The following is a 20,453-nucleotide window of genomic DNA, read 5'->3' as shown; positions in this document are numbered from 1 at the left end:
CAAAGAGGCACTGAGTTTGAAGGTAGGCCTTGAAACACATCCACAGGTACACCTCCAATTGACTTAAAATTATGTCAATTAGCCTATCAGAAGCTTCTAAAGCCATGACTTAATTTTCTGTACTTTCCAAGCTGTTTAAAGGCACAGTCAACTTCGTGTATGTAAACTTCTGACCCACTGGAATTGTGATACAGTGAAATAATCTGTCTGTAAACAATTGTTGGAAGAATTACTTATGTCTTGCACAAAGTAGATGTCCTAACCGACTTGCCAAAACTATAGTTTGTTAACAATACATTTGTGGAGTGGTTGAAAAATGAGTTTTAAAGACTACAACCTAAGTGTATGTAAACTTCTGACTTCAACTGTAAATGGTACCGTAGGTCTGTCACGATACAAGGGAATGCGTGAGATAAGTAGCAGCATTTGTTCTGGTGCTTTGGACAAATCATGACTTCGCAGGTGTTAGCATCTTTCCAAATTTCGGAAAAGGAGGGGACATTTGGCCCATAGACTTGCCCGTAACTTGCAAAGAGACAGGGTGGAGCTTTTTACTCCTATTCCGTTCCGATCCTCATTCTACCTCTTCTCTTAACCCAGAACACTCTGGGTCCATATGTGTTAACTGAGATAAATCTTCTCAAAACTCATTGGGACCGAGGGCCCTTGGCCCTTCCCTACAATACGGTTGAGAAGGAGGCAAGAAAGAAGGTTATGAGGAATTACAGAAATACTAATTGTCTATAGGTCTCTCTCTATCGTTCTCTATCTTGTTCTTTCTGACACTACACAGTCATCCTTCTCTTGCTCTTATTTTCCTCTTCATCTTTCTGTACTCGCTTTCTCTCTCTGTCTACCTTCCCTCTCTGTCTACCTTCCCTATGGAATGGTCTCGTAAAACGCACCTGTGTTGTTTTTTAGGGTAGGTTTCTTGGCTTGTTAAAATGCTTGTGTGTGTGTGTCTGTGACTGTTATGGTTTCTTGGCAGCCTTTCCATCGAACAGCCCTGTTTAAGATGTTTGTGGTTTTTCTGTTCTTTGCAGGTTTTACATGAAACTTTTCCACAGCACACGTTTCTGATGAATGGTCTCATTCAAGGGGTGAAGGTAAGATATCATGCTTAGAAATAACTATTTAGCAAAGACTACGAACAGTATATCTCCCCAAAAATGAACCAACTATGTAATTTATTGATCACCTCTATGCTACAGAGGACCCCCCATAGAGTTGCATCCCTGAGCAATTGAACAAAAGCTGCACATTCTTTATTCTGTGTACTCTAGCTGATCTTTTTTCAGTGTCTTATTATTTCATATCAAGTGCATGTTTATTGTAGGTTTATTATAGGTCATTTCAGGATGCCATGAAACGAGCCATTTTTGTACTGCAACATGATTGTAATCAAGCTTGCTCTCATTTCCACTAAAGATGAATGAGGCTTCTCATTATGGGTTCCCGGTAACCATGACAATTTTAACAGAGGCTCCTCCTCTCTTCACCCTCCTCTTCAACAGGGTCTTCTGTCCTTCATGAGCGCCCCTCTGATTGGTGCCTTGTCAGACGTGTGGGGAAGACGGCCCTTCCTATTGGTCACTGTGTTCTTCACCTGCGCCCCCATCCCTCTTATGAGACTCAGTCCCTGGTAAGACAGCCCGTTTCTGCTGGGGAAAAAACACTGTGATTTGGTTTAGTATTCATTGTTTATTTGATTTAAACAATAAGCACATTTAAACATGAAATCTACAGTTAGAAAAAAAGTGAAAGTAAAACCACATAGGGTTCTTCGGGTTGTCCTCATAGGGAAACCCTTTTTGGTGCTACCTAGTACCCTCTATGTATGGTTATTCATAGAACCCCCTGTACATGGTACTACCTAGAACCCTCTTTGAAGGGTTCTGCCTATAACCCTTTTATCCTCTAAAGATTCTCCCTAGAAATCTTGATGAAAGGTACCACGAGAGCCCTTTTATCTTTGAAGTGTTCTTCCTAGAACCCTCTATTACAGCTTCCATCCCCAAGCCATAAGACTGCTGAAAAATTAATCAAATGGCTACCCGGACTATTTACATTGACACCCTCCGCTGTTTATTATCTATGAATAGTCCCTTTACCCCTACCTACATGTACAAATTACCTCAACTAACCTGTACCACCGCACATTGACTCGGTACCTCCTTTATATAGCCAAGTTATTATTTTGTGTTACTTTTTATTTAATTTTTTACTTTAGTTTATTTAGTAAATACTTTCTTGACTCTATTTCTTGAACTGCATTGTTGGTCAAGGGCTTGTAAGTAAGCATTTCACGGTAAGGTCTACACCTGTATTCGGTGCATGTGACCAATAAAATTTGATTTGGTTTGATATTAACAGTTCTACTAAGAACCCTTTCATCTTTGAAGGGTTCTTCCTAGAACCCTCTGAGTGCTTGCATTGGCCGTATTAGCCTTTAAAGGTAAAAGTCTTTATGACAATAAATTACATATATCAAAAGCCTTATCTTTGAGGGCCTAGTTATACCCTAACACTGGTGTTAGGAAACTCCTTGTTTACAGGCCACATCAGGCCTGCAATGCACGTTATGCTCACTTGGAAAGTGAAGTGTAATTCCTGTTGGAATCCAGCCAGAGTGAGGATATCTCACAATTGAAACTTTTGATCACCCTCAATCTTTAGTGATGGGGAAACTAAGCTTCTTGAAGCATTGAGGCTATCCAGCCCATTGTGTCAAAAATAGGTTTATACTCAAGGCTTTGATCAACACAGTGTACACTAGTGGCACCTGCTGGTCAAAAGAATTTAGAGCAGCCAAATTATTATAGATGACATCCCAAACACAGCAGCCCGTACGCAGGGTAGCCTTTATGTTTTCTACCGAAACCAATATCAAAGCATTCAATTGGTTGTTTGACTAAACAAAGCTTCGGACGTCATTGATCACGTGAGTCTGAAAAATTGATACCGGCATACTGCTTCGAAGTAAACTGCTTAACAATTTCAACGCATGTCTCAGAGCTGTTATCAAACGTAACATCACTAGCAGTCTGCATTCAAAATTACTGCTAAGGTAGGGAAGAGTCTACATAAATCTTCTAAACTGGAACAATCATCTCAGTAACGGGTACAATAAATCCAACTACTAACAGATTGGATTAGTTTATAAAAATGCATGCTATTTATCTTTGTTTAGCATAAAATGAATCAACCATTCACTGTACATGCAAAAATACAGATATTGAAACAAACAATTCTGAAAATCTACCTGCAATAGAGCATGCTGGGAAATATGATAATAATTGGCATGGTTTAGAGTCTTTTACTCTAGTAAAAGTAACACACTCTCACTCAACTCTGCTTATTAAAACATTCTCACACCTATCTTTTAAAATTGATCAGATTACTCAAACTCCTGATGTTACGGTTGAAACACTGAGGGAAATACGACTGCTTAGGCAGTATTTAAACGAACTGACAGTGTTTTAACTACTTTGCGTATACAGTATGAAACAGACAATCCTAATATCAGTCAAAAATATCAAATTCCCAGCACAGTAAGGCATTGTTGACAGAATAGATCGATGCAGTTCAATACATGATTAATGTAATTCACCAATACATTTATTGGTAGTCCAAAAAATATTGCTATCGGATTGTAAATCACAGCTGGCCTGGTACATTGTTTGCTGCCACCACCCATTCGGGATACACCGTTTCAGTGAGTCAATATTTTGAACAAAAACGGACGACTCTAACTAGATACAATACAATCACACTAGCAAGGGCAATGATCACAAGTCAGTCATAACATGGCAGATAGGCTAGCGTAACACAAAACACAAGGCCTGCGGGCCAAGTAGGACACACAAGCAAGCGAGTATAAATTAGTCAACAGTTCTACTTTTTGAAATTACAGCCTGATGTGTTCGTATCATTAATTCAACTTCAACTGTGCTGCTTTCATGTGTCCCGTTTACAGCGCTCAGTGGAGGGAAAGTGTACAGACACACGCTCACAGTCCTAGCTAGGCTACTAAAATGTTGCAGACTGGCTTCAGTTTTTAAAGCTTAAAAATGTATATATATATATATATATTTTTTTTTTAAACTGCAGCAAAACAAAATGCAAAAGAGAAAAATGTAAGCCTATGACAGCAACATTTGAGCAGTAGCCTAAGTTGGCTACTCAACTACAGTACGTTTTGAGTGCACCATACAGCAATGCTGCCTTGCACCGCTCAAGTGATCCATGCAGTGCAAAAAAAAAGTAAAACATGTTTTAAGTTTAAATGTTACAACAACCTATAGCTACATTTTGGTTATTTTAAGTTATTAAATACTTTTTGATTAGGGGCGCAGCATATCATGCACATCTGCAAGCATAGCAGCAAAGGCTGGACAAATATTATTTATCTCTTTTGTTGTAATATCTTAAAATGCTATATACAGCATCCTAATCCTATGTCCATACAGTGCATTTGGAAAGTATTTTTACCCGTTGACTTTTTCCACATTATGATACATTACAGCCTTATTCTAAAATTGATTAAAAAACATTTTTTCTCATCAATCTACACACAATATCCCATAATGACAAAGCGAAAACAGGTTTTTAGACAATTTTGCAAATGTATTAAAAACCTTATTTACGTAATTATTTAGACACTTTGCTATGAGACTCAAAATTGAGCTCAGGTCAGTGGCGATTTTAGCATGTAAATCTTGGTGGGGCAACAAAAGAAATGTGGGATGCATGCCAGCAAAGCCACTACACAACACAACACTAAACAATACATTAATTATAACGGTGACAAATGGTGCCCACAAACTGTTAGGGCCTACATAAAGCTGTCCCGACAGCAGAGTCCCGACAGCAGAGTCCCGACAGCAGAGTCCCGACAGCAGAGTCCCGACAGCAGAGTCCCGACAGCAGAGTCCCGACAGCAGAGTCCCCACACCTTACCACTGCTACACCTGGCTTTCAGCAGAGCCTTGTCTGGCAGTGAAACAGTTAAATCAGCCTCATTTACTGCCTTTAAAAAAAACATAGCTGATATAGCTGACTTACTTAAACAAATGTGATGTCTACTGACAATTGAGATGTACAAACTATGGCATAAGTGAACGACAAGTAGATAAGAGGCAATCCGTAATTTCGATTAAGACATTAAAGAGCAAACAACGCCGGACATAGTCAATATAACTATTTGATCAGCACTTTTGAAATGTACAGCGACTGAATTCAGAACTTGGGCCGTTCTTACAGTGTACTCCCTGTACAAGTCAAAACCGTAGGATAAATAAAGGGGGCATATAAACAGACAATGAAAGCTCTTACAATATTCAATGATTACATTTCTCTGAAACAGGTTGTAGGCTTTAGGTGCACCACCAAGTTAGAACAGTAGGCGAAATCAAGAGGTGAAACTAGACCAAATTATTAGGGTGAGGCACATTGAACGCCATTTGGGTTTTGCGTGTCAAAACATATACACGCCATATAACACTATTTGACGCATGAAATAAGCTTTTAATTTGACACGTCAAATAACACAATTCTATTATATAATCTTGTGTGTGCTGAATTTGCACGTGCAAGCTAAGCACCACCACTACTATCAGCAGCACTGTCAAAGATGTACAAAAAGTAGCCAAACAAGCACACACCGGGCCACCAATGATGTGTTTACAATACCACGTTGGTGAAAATAGACCAAATTATTAGGGTGAGACACATGGGCTGCTAACAGCTTACTACACAACATACACTTAGTATTACTTTCTTAGCTACAGTATACATTTATCCCTTGCATATTACAGTGGCGCAGAGGTCCTTTGTGGGCAAACTTTGTCATCGTAGTCTGGCATTCTCTGGATTTATGGTGGGAACTCACAGCCACTCCATTGAATAGCAGGCTAACGTTAATGTTTTTTTGCAACACTTGCAGTTAGCCAGTGATTCCTTCCAAACGACTCATTGTTGAATTTGCGATTTCCAACTTGTTGTGTAATTTCTATGTCCAATGGCTGATGAGCACCGATACGTTTTATCTGTAATTTCTCTTCATTATTTCTCTTTATATGACAATGATTAAAAAGGATTTGCCAGTAGATTGTCTACTTGATTTATGTTGATGATCCAATCAAAGCTACTGTAGATGTAACGTGATTTGACGTCATTTAAATGTGGCAAATGACCTTGAGCATTTTTGGAAGGGCACTTCTAATCTAAGTCTATGGCAGGACCCAAAGGGCTCACATTCTTGATGTCTACCCTTACTAAAGGCAGGTGACCTGTGTCCCCATGAGTGACAGAACACTGAGCCAATCACGGTGAAATGCTGAGCCATTCACGGTGCAATGCTCCTATTTTCTGCTGGTGTGCCTTACCACCACAGAAAACACTGAGCTAGGCTGAAACACCTGCATTTTGGAGCTGCCTTACTCAAGAAAACAAAAAACAGTCCATGTTTGTATGCAGCTTTATTAACTCAATGATATATATATATATAATTATTTTAATTGTTTGCAAACTGAAATGTGACACGTATTAAAATAACATGCAAAATAGGCAAGCCCCCCCTCCCAATGTTTATATATGTATATGTATATATATATATAATATATATATATATATGTGTGTGTGTGTGTGTGTGTGTGTGTATATATATATATATATATACACATATACACACACATACACGTGTATATATATATATATATATATATATATATACACACATACACTACCGTTCAAAAGTTTGGGGTCACTTAGAAATGTCCTTGTTTTCCATGAAATCATACATGAAGTTCCAAAATGAATAGGAAATATAGTCAAGACGTTGACAAGGTTATAAATAATGTTTTTTAATTGAAATAATAATTGTGTCCTTCAAACTTTGCTTTCGTCAAAGAATCCTCCATTTGCAGCAATTTTTTTGCAGACCTTTGGCATTCTAGTTGTCAATTTGTTGTGGTTATCTGAAGAGATTTCACTCCATGCTTCCTGAAGCACCTCCCAGAAGTTGGAATGGCTTGATGGGCACTTCTTACTTACCATACGGTCAAGCTGCTCCCACAACAGCTCAATAGTGTTGAGATCCGGTGACTGTGCTGGCCACTCCATTATAGACAGAATACCAGCTGACTGCTTCTTCCCTAAATACAGTGGACTCCAAAATTACTGGCACCCCTGACTGGCAATGCACAAACAATTCTTAAACAAATATAAACAATATAATTATAGAGAGAAACTCAAAATACCAACATGTGAGAAATACTGTACTTTATTAATGTTTCAATGGAACCAACCAAAATAATTTATTGATTTAATTAAAAATCAATGTCCTCCAAATCAAGGTTTCACAATTAATGGCACCCTTAAAGATTATTGTAAATAACATCTACCAAAATTAAACCACAAATTTAATTCCACTTATTTAAGTTTATCTAAGTCTTAAGGAACTATATTGAGCCATTACATCACTTCCTGTTTCAGTACGGTATAAAAATTAGGTGACACACATGCAATATCCCGCTGTCATCCAACATCATGAAGAAAAGAAAAGAACTGGCAGTTCAAAAGAGACAGATGGTCGTAGACCTTCATAAATCTGGTAATGGCTACAAGAAGATCCACAAACAATTGAATATACCACTGAGCACTGTCAGGGCAATTATTAAAAATTTCAAAAGATATGGAACAGTTGTAAACCTCACGGGTAGAGGACGCATATGCATTTTGCCCCCCAGGATAGGGAGGAGGATGGTGAGAGAAGCAACAAAATCCCCAAGAATCACTGTGAAAGAATTGCAGGCCTTGGGGTCACCAGGTTTAAAAAATAACCATCAGACGCCACCTCCACAACCACAGGCTCTTTGGAAGGGTTGCCAGAAGAAAGCCCTTTCTGACCCCAAGACACCAATGCAAGCGCTTGGAGTTTGCCAAACGTCATTTAAATTATGACTGGAAGAAGGTGTTCTGGTCAGATGAGACCAAAATTGAACGTTTTGGTCAGATACAGCTTCGGCATGTTTGGCGTGGAAACAGAGATGCATACAAGGAGAGGAACCTCATACTCACGGTGAAATATGGAGGGGGGTCAGTGATGTTTTGGGGCTGTTTTAATTCCAGAGGACCAGGGGCACTGGTTAAGATTGACGGCATAAATAATTCCACCAAGTATCAGGTAATTTTGTCTGACAATCTGGTTGCCTCTGCCAGAAGGCTGGGACTTGGCCGTAAGTAGACTTTCCAACAAGACAATGACCCGAAACATACTTCAAGATCCACACAGAAATGGTTCTGTGAAAACAAAATCAATGTTCTGCCATGGCCATCTCAGTCGCCGGACCTCAATCCAATCGAAAACCTGTGGGCTGAGTGGAAGAGGGCAGTTGATAAGCGCAAACCCAAGAATGTGAAGGATCTTGAACGGATCTGCATAGAGGAATGGTCCAAAATCCCTCCAAATGTGTTCCTTAACCTTGTCAAACATACAGGAAAAGACTCCATGCTGTTATCCTTGCCAGAGGTGGTGGCACTAAGTCCTAAATGAGGAGTGCCAATAATTATGAAACCTTGATTTTGGTTCAATTTATTTTGTATTAAATAATTGTATGATTTTGGTTGGTTCCATTGAAACATTAATAAAGTACAATATTTCTCACATGTTGGTATTTTGAGTTTATCTCAATAATTATATTGTTTACATTTTTTAAAGTATTGTTTGTGCATTGCCAGCCAGGGGTGCCAGTAATTTTGGAGCCCACTGTAGTTCTTGCATAGTTTGGAGCTGTGCTTTGGGTCATTGTCCTGTTGTTGGAGGACATTGGCTCCAATTAAGCGCTGTCCACAGGGTATGGCATGGCGTTGCAAAATGGAGTGATAGCCTTCCTTCTTCAAGATCCCTTTTACCCTGAACAAATCTCCCACTTTACCACCACCAAAGCACCCCCAGACATCACATTGCCTCCACCATGCTTGACAGATGGCGTCAAGCACTCCTGCAGCATCTTCATTTTTTCTGCGTCTCACGAATGTTCTTCTTTGTGATCTGAACACCTCAAACTTAGATTAGTCTTTTTTCCAATCTTTTCTTTTTATTGGCTAGTCTGAGATATGACTCTGCCTAGAAGGCCAGCATCCTGGAGTCGCCTCTTCACTGTTGACGTAGAGACTGGTGTTTTGCGGGTAGTATTTAATGAAGCTGCCAGTTGAGGACGGATGTTTTTCAGCGTCAGGGACTGGGAGTCCCATCAGGCTCAAGGGAAAGATGAACGGAGCAAAGTACAGAGAGATCCTTGATGAAAACCTGCCCCAGAGCGCTCAGGACCTCAGACTGGGGCGAAGGTTCACCTTCCAACAGGAATACCAAGACAACGCAGTAGTGGCTTCAGGACAAGTCTCTGAATGTCCTTGAGTGGCCCAGCCAGACCCTGGACATGAACTCGATCAAACATCTCTGGAGAGACCTGAAAATAGCTGTGCAGCAACACTCCCCATCCAACCTGACAGAGCTTGATAGGATCTGCAGAGAAGAATAGGAGTAACTCCCTAAATACAGGTGTGCCAAGCTTGTAATGTCACACCCAAGAAGACTTGAGAATGTAGTCGCTGCTATAGGTGTTTCAACAAAGTATTGAGTATTGCTCTGAACACTTATGTAAATGTGTATTTCTGTTTTTTTATTTTTTATATATATTTGCAAAAATGTCTAAACCTGTTTTCACTTCATCATAATGGGGTATTGTGTGTAGATTGAAAACCCCCCCGAATTTAATACATTTTAGAATAAGGCTGTAACGCAACAACATGTGGAAAAAGTCAAGGGGTCTGAATACATTTACATTTACATTTTAGTCATTTAGCAGACGCTCTTATCCAGAGCGACTTACAGTAGAGTGCATACATTTTATTACATTTTTTTTTACATACTGAGACAAGGATATCCCCTACCGGCCAAACCCTCCCTAACCCGGACGACGCTATGCCAATTGTGCGTCGCCCCACGGTCCTGAATACTTTCAGAATGCTCTGTATGTAGAACCCTTCTTGCCTTCCAAAGAATAATTATTGCCTTCCAAAGAATCTTTCTTACATTACAAAGAATCATCAACCCTTTTTCCAAAAAACGGTTCTTAGGAAATGAAAGGTTCTAGGTAGAACCCTTTGCCTTACAAAGAACCATTGTCTTCCAAAAAGGGATTTTCAGATGGTAGAACCCTATCCCTCGCAAATTTTGTCTAAGAGTGTAGTCTTTGTCCAAATGTAACAGTGCTGTTTTAGATTCAAATACTATATTATCCCTCATATGCACACACCACCATATCGTTTTTTTACCAATTTTAGTCAGCATTTGTAATTGGTAAACACTTTAAGACTGTCATGGAATCAGTCACGGAATCTCTATCTTTAGAGTCTGAATGAGTATTTGTTGATGTTATTTGTCAAGGACATGGTGTGAAATGCACTTGCTTGAATGTGACTGACTGGCAGTTTGAAAAGAGTCTAACTGACAATGTTCCCTCCCTCAGGTGGTACTTTGCAGCGATTTCCATGTCAGGGGCTTTCTCTGTCACCTTCTCTGTCATCTTCGCTTATGTCGCTGATGTCACGGAGGAGCATGAGAGAAGCACAGCATACGGATTGGTAAAAAGTTATTTACAGGTTTTCATTATGATATCCTGTATCTTTCTCATTCGATTCCCATGTTGATTGGGGAAGAGGGTAGTGGATCATCTTACCTTTCTATCTGACAGTTATGTGAGTAAAGATCAAGTTCCGTAATTCTACAAGGGTCATGCAATGTGCTCTTTTGTGCTGAGAATAGATGCCGGTAGTGTCATGTTTCTGCAAGCCTATGCTTCACACGGTGGTTTTCATATCTAATACTGTTGTGTCGTGATGGGTCCCTTGAGGTCACAGCATGCAGTAAATCAAATCAAAGTTATTTGGTTGTGCACACAGATTAGTAGATGGTAGCAGGTGCAACCAAATGCTTGCAGTATAACATATCCCATTGAATTCTCCCATCCTTTTCTCTTTGTATTTTGAGCCCTGGCCTTGAATGAACATAAATTCCTTTTCCTTTGTAGCTCAACCACTTGTGAAAAATGACTGCATCCCTGACAATTGGGTCGTTGACAGCTATTGGCTCCAACACAATTCAAAAAAATACACAACACAAAACATACGACAAGGACTTGATGGAAAACAGTGACACTTGTCACTGAGTGGACTATCATGATGAAATATAAACTGACCTCGAAACAACTGTGTGTTTGAAACGAAAATTCTCCTCCTGTGTCCCTAGGTATCGGCTACGTTTGCTGCCAGCCTGGTGACGAGTCCAGCCATCGGGGCGTACCTGTCCGCGTGTTATGGTGACAACCTGGTGGTGTTGGTGGCTACACTGGTTGCTCTGGCAGACATCTGTTTCATCCTGCTGGCCGTGCCAGAGTCCCTCCCGGAGAAGATGAGGCTCAACACCTGGGGTGCACCCATCACCTGGGAGCAGGCCGACCCCTTCCAGGTGAGTGCTATGCCATGGCATGCCATGCTATGCTGAGAAAGCTACATCAGCTAATGGTTTCATGAGGGTCTGTCCTTTTTAAAATACTTTGGTGTCTTTCTGTTGTTTTAAAGACTTTGGTGTTTCTCTGTTGTTTAAAAGACGTTGTTGTCTCTCTGTTGTTTAAAAGTCAATGGTCTATCTCTTGTTTGCAGTCGATGAGGAAAGTGGGGAAGGATCCCACGGTTCTTCTCATCTGTATAACAGTGTTCCTGTCTTACCTACCTGAAGCTGGCCAATACTCCAGCTTTTTTCTCTACCTTAGACAGGTAAATATCCAGCTTGTCCTGTATCTTAGGCAGGACAACTCCTCTACATTTACCTGCACCATCTGGCAGTAAACATGAGATTCAATTCAACTTTATTCATCCCCTTAGGGGCAATTAAGAAAGACATGCCAGATTGCAAATGATAACACCATCTACATAAACTACAAGTGCAACAACAAGAGATGAAGAACAGCAAAGTTATTTCAGCACACAGTGTTGAAAGTACCTCTGGTTCAGTACCTCTGGTTCAGTACCTCTGGTTCAGTTCCTCTGGTTCAGTACCTCTGGTTCAGTTCCTCTGGTTCAGTACCTCTGGTTCAGTTCCTCTGGTTCAGTTCCTCTGGTTCAGTACCTCTGGTTCAGTACCTCTGGTTCAGTTCCTCTGGTTCAGTACCTCTGGTTCAGTTCCTCTGGTTCAGTACCTCTGGTTCAGTTCGTTTTAGTACAGCGACTATAATTTTAGAGAGAGTGTTCTTTTTAGATCCACTTGTACAGCTCTATCTCCATTGAGCACATTCAAGTGCTAGTCATTTAGCATAGTTCTGTTACTTTGCCCTTGACCCTTGGAGCAAAGAGAGAAAGAGAGGCTAATGCTGTTTTTCTTTCTTTTGTTCGTTCTTTCTTTTTACTCTCTCTTTCTCTCTTTTTCTCTCGCTTTCTTTCTTTCTTTTTTTCTCTCTACCCCGACTCAGGTCATTAACTTCTCTTCGGCAACGATCGCGGTGTTCATCGGGGTGGTTGGAATCCTCTCCATTATAGCCCAGGTATGTATCTGACGCAATGGTGACCTTCTGCTAGTCCATTTAACTGTGTCTGTGGGGAACTGCAATGTGTTAACGAACAGTCCGTTCTTAGGTTAACAGCATGTGTCTCAGTTCAAATGTGTGACTGTCCTTTGGAATGTATTTAATCTAGCTCCACGTTTAGATGTAAATCATGTCGACATAGCCTGAGGCTGCCCGCTCTATCCTACTTATAAGAAAAGCATTCTAATGTAATGTAGCAACTCGTGTCATTCTTATGCATACAATATTTCTGAAGAAACGAATTAGCAATCTGTAAAGCACTAATGACAACTTCTGATTATAAAATGGGCATTATAAATACATTTGTTTGATTCATTGATTATTTGTTGTTGCAGACACTTATCCTGACAGTCTTGATGAGAACGATCGGAAACAAGAACACAGTTCTACTGGGGCTGGGCTTCCAGATTCTACAGCTGGCCTGGTACGGTTTTGCGGCAGAACCATGGTGGGTCACCTTTAACTCTCTCTTCACTGTGGTATGAGTGTGATCTACAGAGCTGTCCTACATACAGTTAGCAAAAAAAAAATGTTTTTCTAATGACTAAGTAATGTTTTACATGTAAAATCTATATGTTTATGTAGCTACTGGTATATCTTTCTCCTTCATCTTAGAATCTATCTAAAATGAAAAGAAAAGAGAAGGAGGATCGGGAATCGATTTTGTCAAAGATCATTGAGCATGCTCAGTATGGCTGGTCCTGATGGTGCGACTCCTTAGAGTGGGTCCATTTAGCTAAGTGATGTATCATACTGTATGTGTCTGTAGCTAACCACGGTCTCCTCTGTGTCTCTTTCGCTGTGGTTTTTAGGATGATGTGGGCTGCGGGTGCAGTAGCAGCCATGTCTAGTATCACCTTTCCTGCAGTGAGCGCCCTGGTGTCCCACAGCGCAGACCCAGATAAACAGGGTAAAACATTCCCCTTTATGCCCTTTACTGTATGTAATCTATCCATTTGTCCTGCTCTAAGTCATTCCCTTTTTTCCTCCATGTAATCTATCCATTCATCCTGTTCTCTACAGTACTGCCTTTCCTCCTCCGTTGTCCTTTTTTGATAGTGAATAAATGTTATTTATTTTTTGGAGACATTTTTTACTACCATTTTCAATTAAGACACATCACAGCATATAAATGCATGGATGTTTTTAACGTTGACTGTTTTATTTCATAGCAGACAAATCCTGTTGTCATTTGAATTTGTTTTTATAATAGACTTTTATCAAAAACAGATCCTCATGGATGTTTAGGTATATGCTGTGTTTTCTGTGATGTCATGCTGTTTGTGTGTTCTGCCCACGAACCGCAGATGGTCTATGTAGCTACATGTGGTACATATCGTTAGTGACAAATAAACTACTAACCTTTCTCTCCTCAGGTCTGGTGCAAGGAATGATCACTGGTATCCGGGGCCTGTGTAACGGTCTGGGCCCAGCACTGTATGGCCTTATCTTCTTCATGTTCAACGTAGAGCTGAACACCATTGACCCCATCCAGGGAGAATACCCCATCGACCCTATACCTATAAACCCACCGGCTGAGGTAAATGGATTACTAAAACCAATATCACATTCTCATTCTGCCTCTAGGGCCAGCCAGACTAGCCATATACATCTATCTTCTTTAGCTTTAAAACATATTTATTTCTAAGTAAGCACTTGCAATCTTTCCTTAGCTGTAATCCTGAATCCTTCTGTTTCTTTATTCAGAGATGGATTATATTATTTGTGTTTATATGAATGTGAAATCAAGTTCCTACAGAAAAATAAGTTATATCTGAAGGGTTTGATTCCCAAAACACGATAAACACAAAATCTGAAATGAAATTGCTCATGGGTCGCTGTCTGAAATGAATGCTCAGGGATCCCTTTCTATGTGTATGAATTATGGTTGTTCTCATACTTCTATAACATTTACTTTAGATGTTCTTTAAAATGTTTTTTTTGTTGCTAAACGCGATATGCGACACACTTGTTTCATACCAAAACGAGCTATATCCAGAGCCATGTGTATCGAGAGTATAGACATTGGGTTTTCTGCATTATGATGCATTTACATGACACGACAACATTCTATGGCAGACATGTTAGCATCCGATTATCATTACACAGGGAATATTTTTTTTAAATGCTATGTTTCTGAATGCCTAGAATTAGAACAATATAAAAAAAATCGAAAAGTTGGCCCAACTCTCTAGATACAGTGCCTTCAGACAGTATTCATCATTCAATCAAATTTATTTATAAAGCCCTTCTTACATCAGCTGATGTCACAAAGTGCTGTACAGAAACCCAGCCTAAAACCCCAAACAGCAAGCAATGCAGGTGTAGAAGCACGATGTCTGATGCTGGGCAGAAATTACAATAAGAAGCATTTTAGATCTGCGTTTACAAAACGCGGCAAGAGATTTCTTACACATTTACGAATTCTGCGTTAACGTGACTCCTAAGTTTCGCTTGCTATCTACGTAAGTTACTAAATTAGTAAGGTGACGGGGCATCATATTGTGTAAGCTTTCTGCTGTGTTTGGATGAGTTATCTGTACATCTTCCACTGTTATCTTTTGATTTCCTTGCGCTTTTCTCCTCCGTTCTCAGCCAGTGTGCTCCTTCCCTATCTTCGCAGGGCAGACAAGCATGCATCAAAACTTTTGTTAATTGCACAAAGCCTACCGGGGAACAGGGGGTTAACTGCCTTGTTCAGAGGCAGAACGACAGATTTTTACCTTGTCAGCTTGGGGATTCGATCCAGAAACTTTCCTGTTACTGGCCCATGCCCTAACAACTAGGTTACCTGCCATCCATATGCTCCACGCTCAATGGGATATTCAATGTCTGCTTTTTTATTTATGCCCATCCACCAATAGGTGCCCTTCTTTGCGAGGCATTGCAATCTTCCCTGGTCTTTGTGGTTGAATCGGAGTTTGAAATTCACTGCTCGACTGAGGGACCTTACAGATAATTGTATGTGTGGGGTACAGAGATGAGTTAGTCATTCAAAATTCATGTTAAACTATTATTGCACACAGTGAGTCCATGCTGCTTATTATGTGACTTGTTAAGCACATTTTTACATTTTTTACTCCTTAAGGAAGGGTCTCGCATCCACCCATTATTTCCTCCAATGTCCAGCTCTCCTTTTCCTCTATGGCACGCTGCTTGGTCCTGTAGTGGTGGGATATTCTGTCACGTTCGTTTATTTATTTGTTGTTTGAAGTTTCACCTTAATAAATATGTGGAACTCTACGCACGCTGCACCTTGGTCCGCTCATTTCTACAACGAACGTGACAGTGATAGGCTTTTTGCAAAATATAGTTTAAACAAATTGATTATTTTAAAGTTCATGAACAGTCAAAACCATGTTTTTCATGAAATTGGATGATATTTGGAAGATACCAGATCAAAGTATGAAACAAGACTGTTGCTTCTACATTGATAAAGTTTGATCATAAAGTTACTGGTTCCCTCCCCCATGTTAAATTCTTGGTTGGATTCAGGAGGCGGGACAACTAAGGGGATAGGGTGACATCACCCTAACTCTCATTTTAATACACCAATGGTAACATGATATTCTTTTACCTAATTTAAATAAGTACCACATTCTAACCAACATCGGAGAAGGCGTGTTTGCGAAAGGGCGTGGTTTATTTTACTAGATAGCTACTCTACTGCTGCCAAAATTTGACTGTATGGTGTCAGAAAATATAATTAAAGGTTTGCCCTGTTCAACTATGACAAAGATACATGTCTCCCCTTTCATCTGTGTCTGGTGTTAGCTAGCTACTGGCTAGCTAGGTCTTCAGGCAGCATGGAACAAAAGGGGGCGAAGGATCGTTTAAAACTCTGACGCAGATGCAATTTCAATGTTGTTTGAGTTGGTTTGTGTATCACCAAATTAGCTTGATACGATTTTACTGCAACACTGCTCACTGTATCCAAGTTCCTTGACATAGGCGTTTCAAAGAGCTGTCAGTCAAGACAAGCTCATGAATATAACCTCCCCGCCCACTCAGCCTGTCTTTTCAAACTTCCTGCTAGTTTGAACATTTCTAGCCCCCAAAAAGATTATGGATTATGTTTTAGTCACTCAAAAGGCTATTTTACATGTAATCAGACTTACTGTTTGGGATCATTTAATATTCATGTATGTATAGATAGGACTACTTTATTACATGTAACTGTTTAAAACCCAATTGGGAGTTCTGTTGTTTGGGGTGGATATATAGCATTTTGTCACTCTAAAATAAAATGACCTTGCAGTATACACTGAGTGTACAAAACATTAAGAACACCTTCCTAAATATTGAGTTGCAACCCCCCCCCCCTTTTGCCCTCAGAACAGCCTCAATTCGTCAGAGCATGGACTCTACAAGTTGTCGAAAGCATTTCACAGGGATGCTGGCCCATGTCGTCTCCAATGCTTCCCGCAGTTGTGTCAAGTTGGCTGGATGTCCTTTGGGTGGTTCACCATTCTTAATACACACGAGAAACTGTTGAGCGTGAAAAACCCAGCGGCGTCCAGTTCTTGACACAAACCGGTGCGCCTGGCACCTACCACCATACCCCATTCAAAGGCACTTAAATCTTTTGTCTTGCCCATTCACCATCTGAATGATACACATACACAATCCATGTATCAACTGTCTCAAGGCTTAAAAATACTTATTTAACCCGTCTCCTCCCCTTCATCTCTGCTGATTGAAGTGAATTTAACAAGTGACGTCAATAATGGATCATAGCTTTCACCTTGATTTACCTGGTCGGTGTATACCTGGTCAAAGTCATGTCTGGGTTTTCACAAACTCATGTCATGGTAAGATGAAAAAATTATAGCTCTAGGTCTTTCACAAGATGTGTTTTTAATTCATGTCAATTTGCCAACATGTATGAAAATGGCTATATCGTGTTTTGGAATCAAACTCTTCATATCTATAATATACTGTCTCTCTCCATACAGAAATCACTGATCCCCGGCCCTCCCTTCCTCCTGGGCTCGTGCACGGTTGTCGTGGCGTTCCTAGTAGCCTTGTTTATCCCCGAACACACTGAGCCTCCAGTTGTGACCTGCGCCGATACTAAGGAAACCTCCACGCTAGCCGGCGTCCACATCAACACCCCGTTACCGGGCAGCGACGAGGACACGCAGGTGCCGACCAGCGATGAGGACTTTGAGCCCCTGCTGCAGGACAGCGTCGTGTGACTGAGGGAGGGCAGCAGGCGGCTTTGGTATTGTTACACCCAGCTATGGGAACTACCCCAACACGCCAATTATGTAGCCTATCTATCCCCAATGGAGGAGGAGGAGAGAGAGAAAGGGGGCATAGGGATGGGACAGAGGCCTAGCTAACCTAACTCAATCTTGTGTGCAACTCTGCACTGCACAACCAACCATTAATTCCCTGGTCTACGCCCCTGTCTCCGCCCTTACCCCATAGGAACTAGTATTTATTTATTTAAGAGGATTTGATAAACTGTTTATGATGTTGTGATCTTTTGGGGGATGGTTACCCCAGTGTTTTTAGTTTTTCACCTATAGGACTCTGGACCTTGTTTTGCTGTAAGAGTCTGAAAGGAGAGATAGCGGAGATAGTGGATCCAGCGGGCAAATCTGGTTACTGGTTGTAATCTGGTTGTAATGATGCCATTTCAACCAGCTTTGCCCGCTGGGGAGATTGAGTGATTTTATTTTATTTTTTTAGCACTATGTTTAATGGAGGTAGAAGAGAAAGAGCTTGCTGTGCCCTGCATTTTATTGCTTCAACGCATTTTCAAACTCCGCTGCGCATCATTTCGATACAAGAAGGAGAACTTGTGCCAGTAGTCAACAACACTTAACATATTTACTTTAGAAGACTGCTCATAGAGGAACTATGTCACTATGAGCAGCCATAGGATTATGACATAATAAAAGGGCTCAGATATTAGTCCGATATTTCATGGGATCTTCTGTTCACAAGCCTTACAACAACTCACGTTTTTCAGAGAGCACTTATCATATCATTGTCTTATAAGGTTGTGGGGAGACATGGGGGATTAGGATGGTAGAGTAGTTGGCATAGGAAGATGAGATCTTGATGTAATTTTTTACTCCAAGATCTCATCTCACACTTTATTGTGAAGAGTTTCGGTACTTGAACCACCGCTCCTAGAGAAACTGCTAAAAGTGTTACTGTATGGTGAGAACATGGAACTACAGTATGTAGGATACTTACTGGATGTCGCCTCATGTCAGGAGGCAGAATTGAGGTGTTAATGATGCCATAATCGTCGCTGAGGGTTATGGTTTCATGCAGTGCCCTGCGGTTTCTGTTCATTCTGTGAAATCTTGATTGTTACTGTATAAAAACGTTTTTTATCTTGAAGAATATAATTTATAAGATGTATTTATGATGTATTTTATTGATATTATACATCAGGGCTGGGTGCATTTCCAGTCAATTTAGAAAGTATTCCACATTTTCCTCATTGAAAAGCATTGAAGAGAATTGGAATTCGAGTTTGAATTTCAGTGTATTTCCTGAATTGACCCAACCCTGTTATCCATGCTGTAAAAATAATATTGCTAACATTCTGCAACATATTGACCGAAATGTCTAGGCTACTTTGGTAGTAAAAAATATTATATTCAACTTTGAGTGAGACACATTTTTACTGGTTTTCTTTTTGTAATTTTTGGGAGGATTCTTCATTGTCTTTTAAGTATAACCTTACTCTGAAGTATATTATAGGGGTGGATATAAGGTGAGGTTTCCTTTTTTTATTTGGGTGACAAAATCATGAATTTCAATCATTGTTTTTTTTCTTCAATAAATATGTCCAAGTGTTACTAGCTACCTCAGCTTTCAAATTCCTTATTTTGAAGTCTGATTTTAACATCTGCAAAACCATCGTTAGCTCAAATAGTTTTCACACCCCAAGAGTCAAATTTAACTAACCCAGGGTTTATAAAATATAAATGAAGTGAAAGCTATTTCATCTGATCAAATACACGAGTTGCACGTTATTATTGTACACAATCATCCTTCTCTTTTCTGTGAGGTTTCACAGCGGTTTAGATGGTGCAATGATTCTCCACACTGTGCGTTGCTTGTTTTGTCACATAAACTGAAATTAGGCGAACTATTCGAAATTTACCAACCAGGAAATGGCGAAGTGATTTCTGCATATTGCACCTTTAAGGGTAGTAGTCCTGTATCCCTACAAGTTAGGCTTTTGAAACTAGTATTTCCCCCCATGTGAAAAACAACACCAAGTTGTTTTCCCTAATGTGAATGAGGAAGTAGTTGTGTACTCTAGACCTATCCATCTAAAGAGGCTCATGCCAGTGTTAAGTTGAGTATTTACTGAAGGAGATTCCTGTTTGAATGCATGAATAGTAAATAGCTGTCCATGGGACATCTGGATTTTGAAAAGAGTATAATATTAGAAAGTTCCAAAAATGTGTCATACTGGTATGTGAACTTTTCAAAGCATTTATATTTCAAACAAAGTGGCCAATGGGACAGGAAGACACAGCTACACATATAGCATGTCTTCTTGACTGTCCCTGAAATGATATGATGGACAGCATATTAGGTATACCGTTTTATTCCAGACAATTGATTGGTTATTGCCTGTGCCCAGACATTAGAATGTGTCAGTGCTTCTGCTTTGCCCTTACGGGTTGCCAGTCATGTCCTTGTTTTCTATGCTATGGGACCTGTACGCATTATTGAAGTGAGCAGGAGAAGGTAAAGCTTTACCATCTGTCACCTCCAACCCCAATCCTGTTATGAAGTATCTTGACCAAGAATCCATAAATTGATGTCAGA

General features: G+C 40.1%; 1 protein-coding gene across 1 annotated transcript in view; it reads left to right on the top strand.

Moving 5' to 3' along the window:
* LOC120025780 (hippocampus abundant transcript-like protein 1) overlaps nt 1–19,462 on the top strand; it is a 33,759-nt gene extending 14,297 nt beyond the window's left edge. The window contains exons 3-12 of the mRNA XM_038970422.1: nt 1,044–1,106; nt 1,515–1,642; nt 10,533–10,647; nt 11,312–11,530; nt 11,725–11,838; nt 12,531–12,602; nt 12,980–13,092; nt 13,457–13,554; nt 14,021–14,184; nt 17,600–19,462. Of these exons, the coding sequence (XP_038826350.1) occupies nt 1,044–1,106; nt 1,515–1,642; nt 10,533–10,647; nt 11,312–11,530; nt 11,725–11,838; nt 12,531–12,602; nt 12,980–13,092; nt 13,457–13,554; nt 14,021–14,184; nt 17,600–17,842 (1,329 nt within the window). The 3' untranslated portion in view covers nt 17,843–19,462. The remainder of the gene's footprint in view (nt 1–1,043; nt 1,107–1,514; nt 1,643–10,532; nt 10,648–11,311; nt 11,531–11,724; nt 11,839–12,530; nt 12,603–12,979; nt 13,093–13,456; nt 13,555–14,020; nt 14,185–17,599) is intronic.
* Nucleotides 19,463–20,453: the final 991 nt, after the last annotated feature.

The sequence above is a fragment of the Salvelinus namaycush genome, chromosome 31 (genome assembly GCF_016432855.1).
Source record: "Salvelinus namaycush isolate Seneca chromosome 31, SaNama_1.0, whole genome shotgun sequence".
NCBI lineage: Eukaryota > Metazoa > Chordata > Actinopteri > Salmoniformes > Salmonidae > Salvelinus > Salvelinus namaycush.
This window is presented reverse-complemented; position numbering and strand designations above follow the sequence as displayed.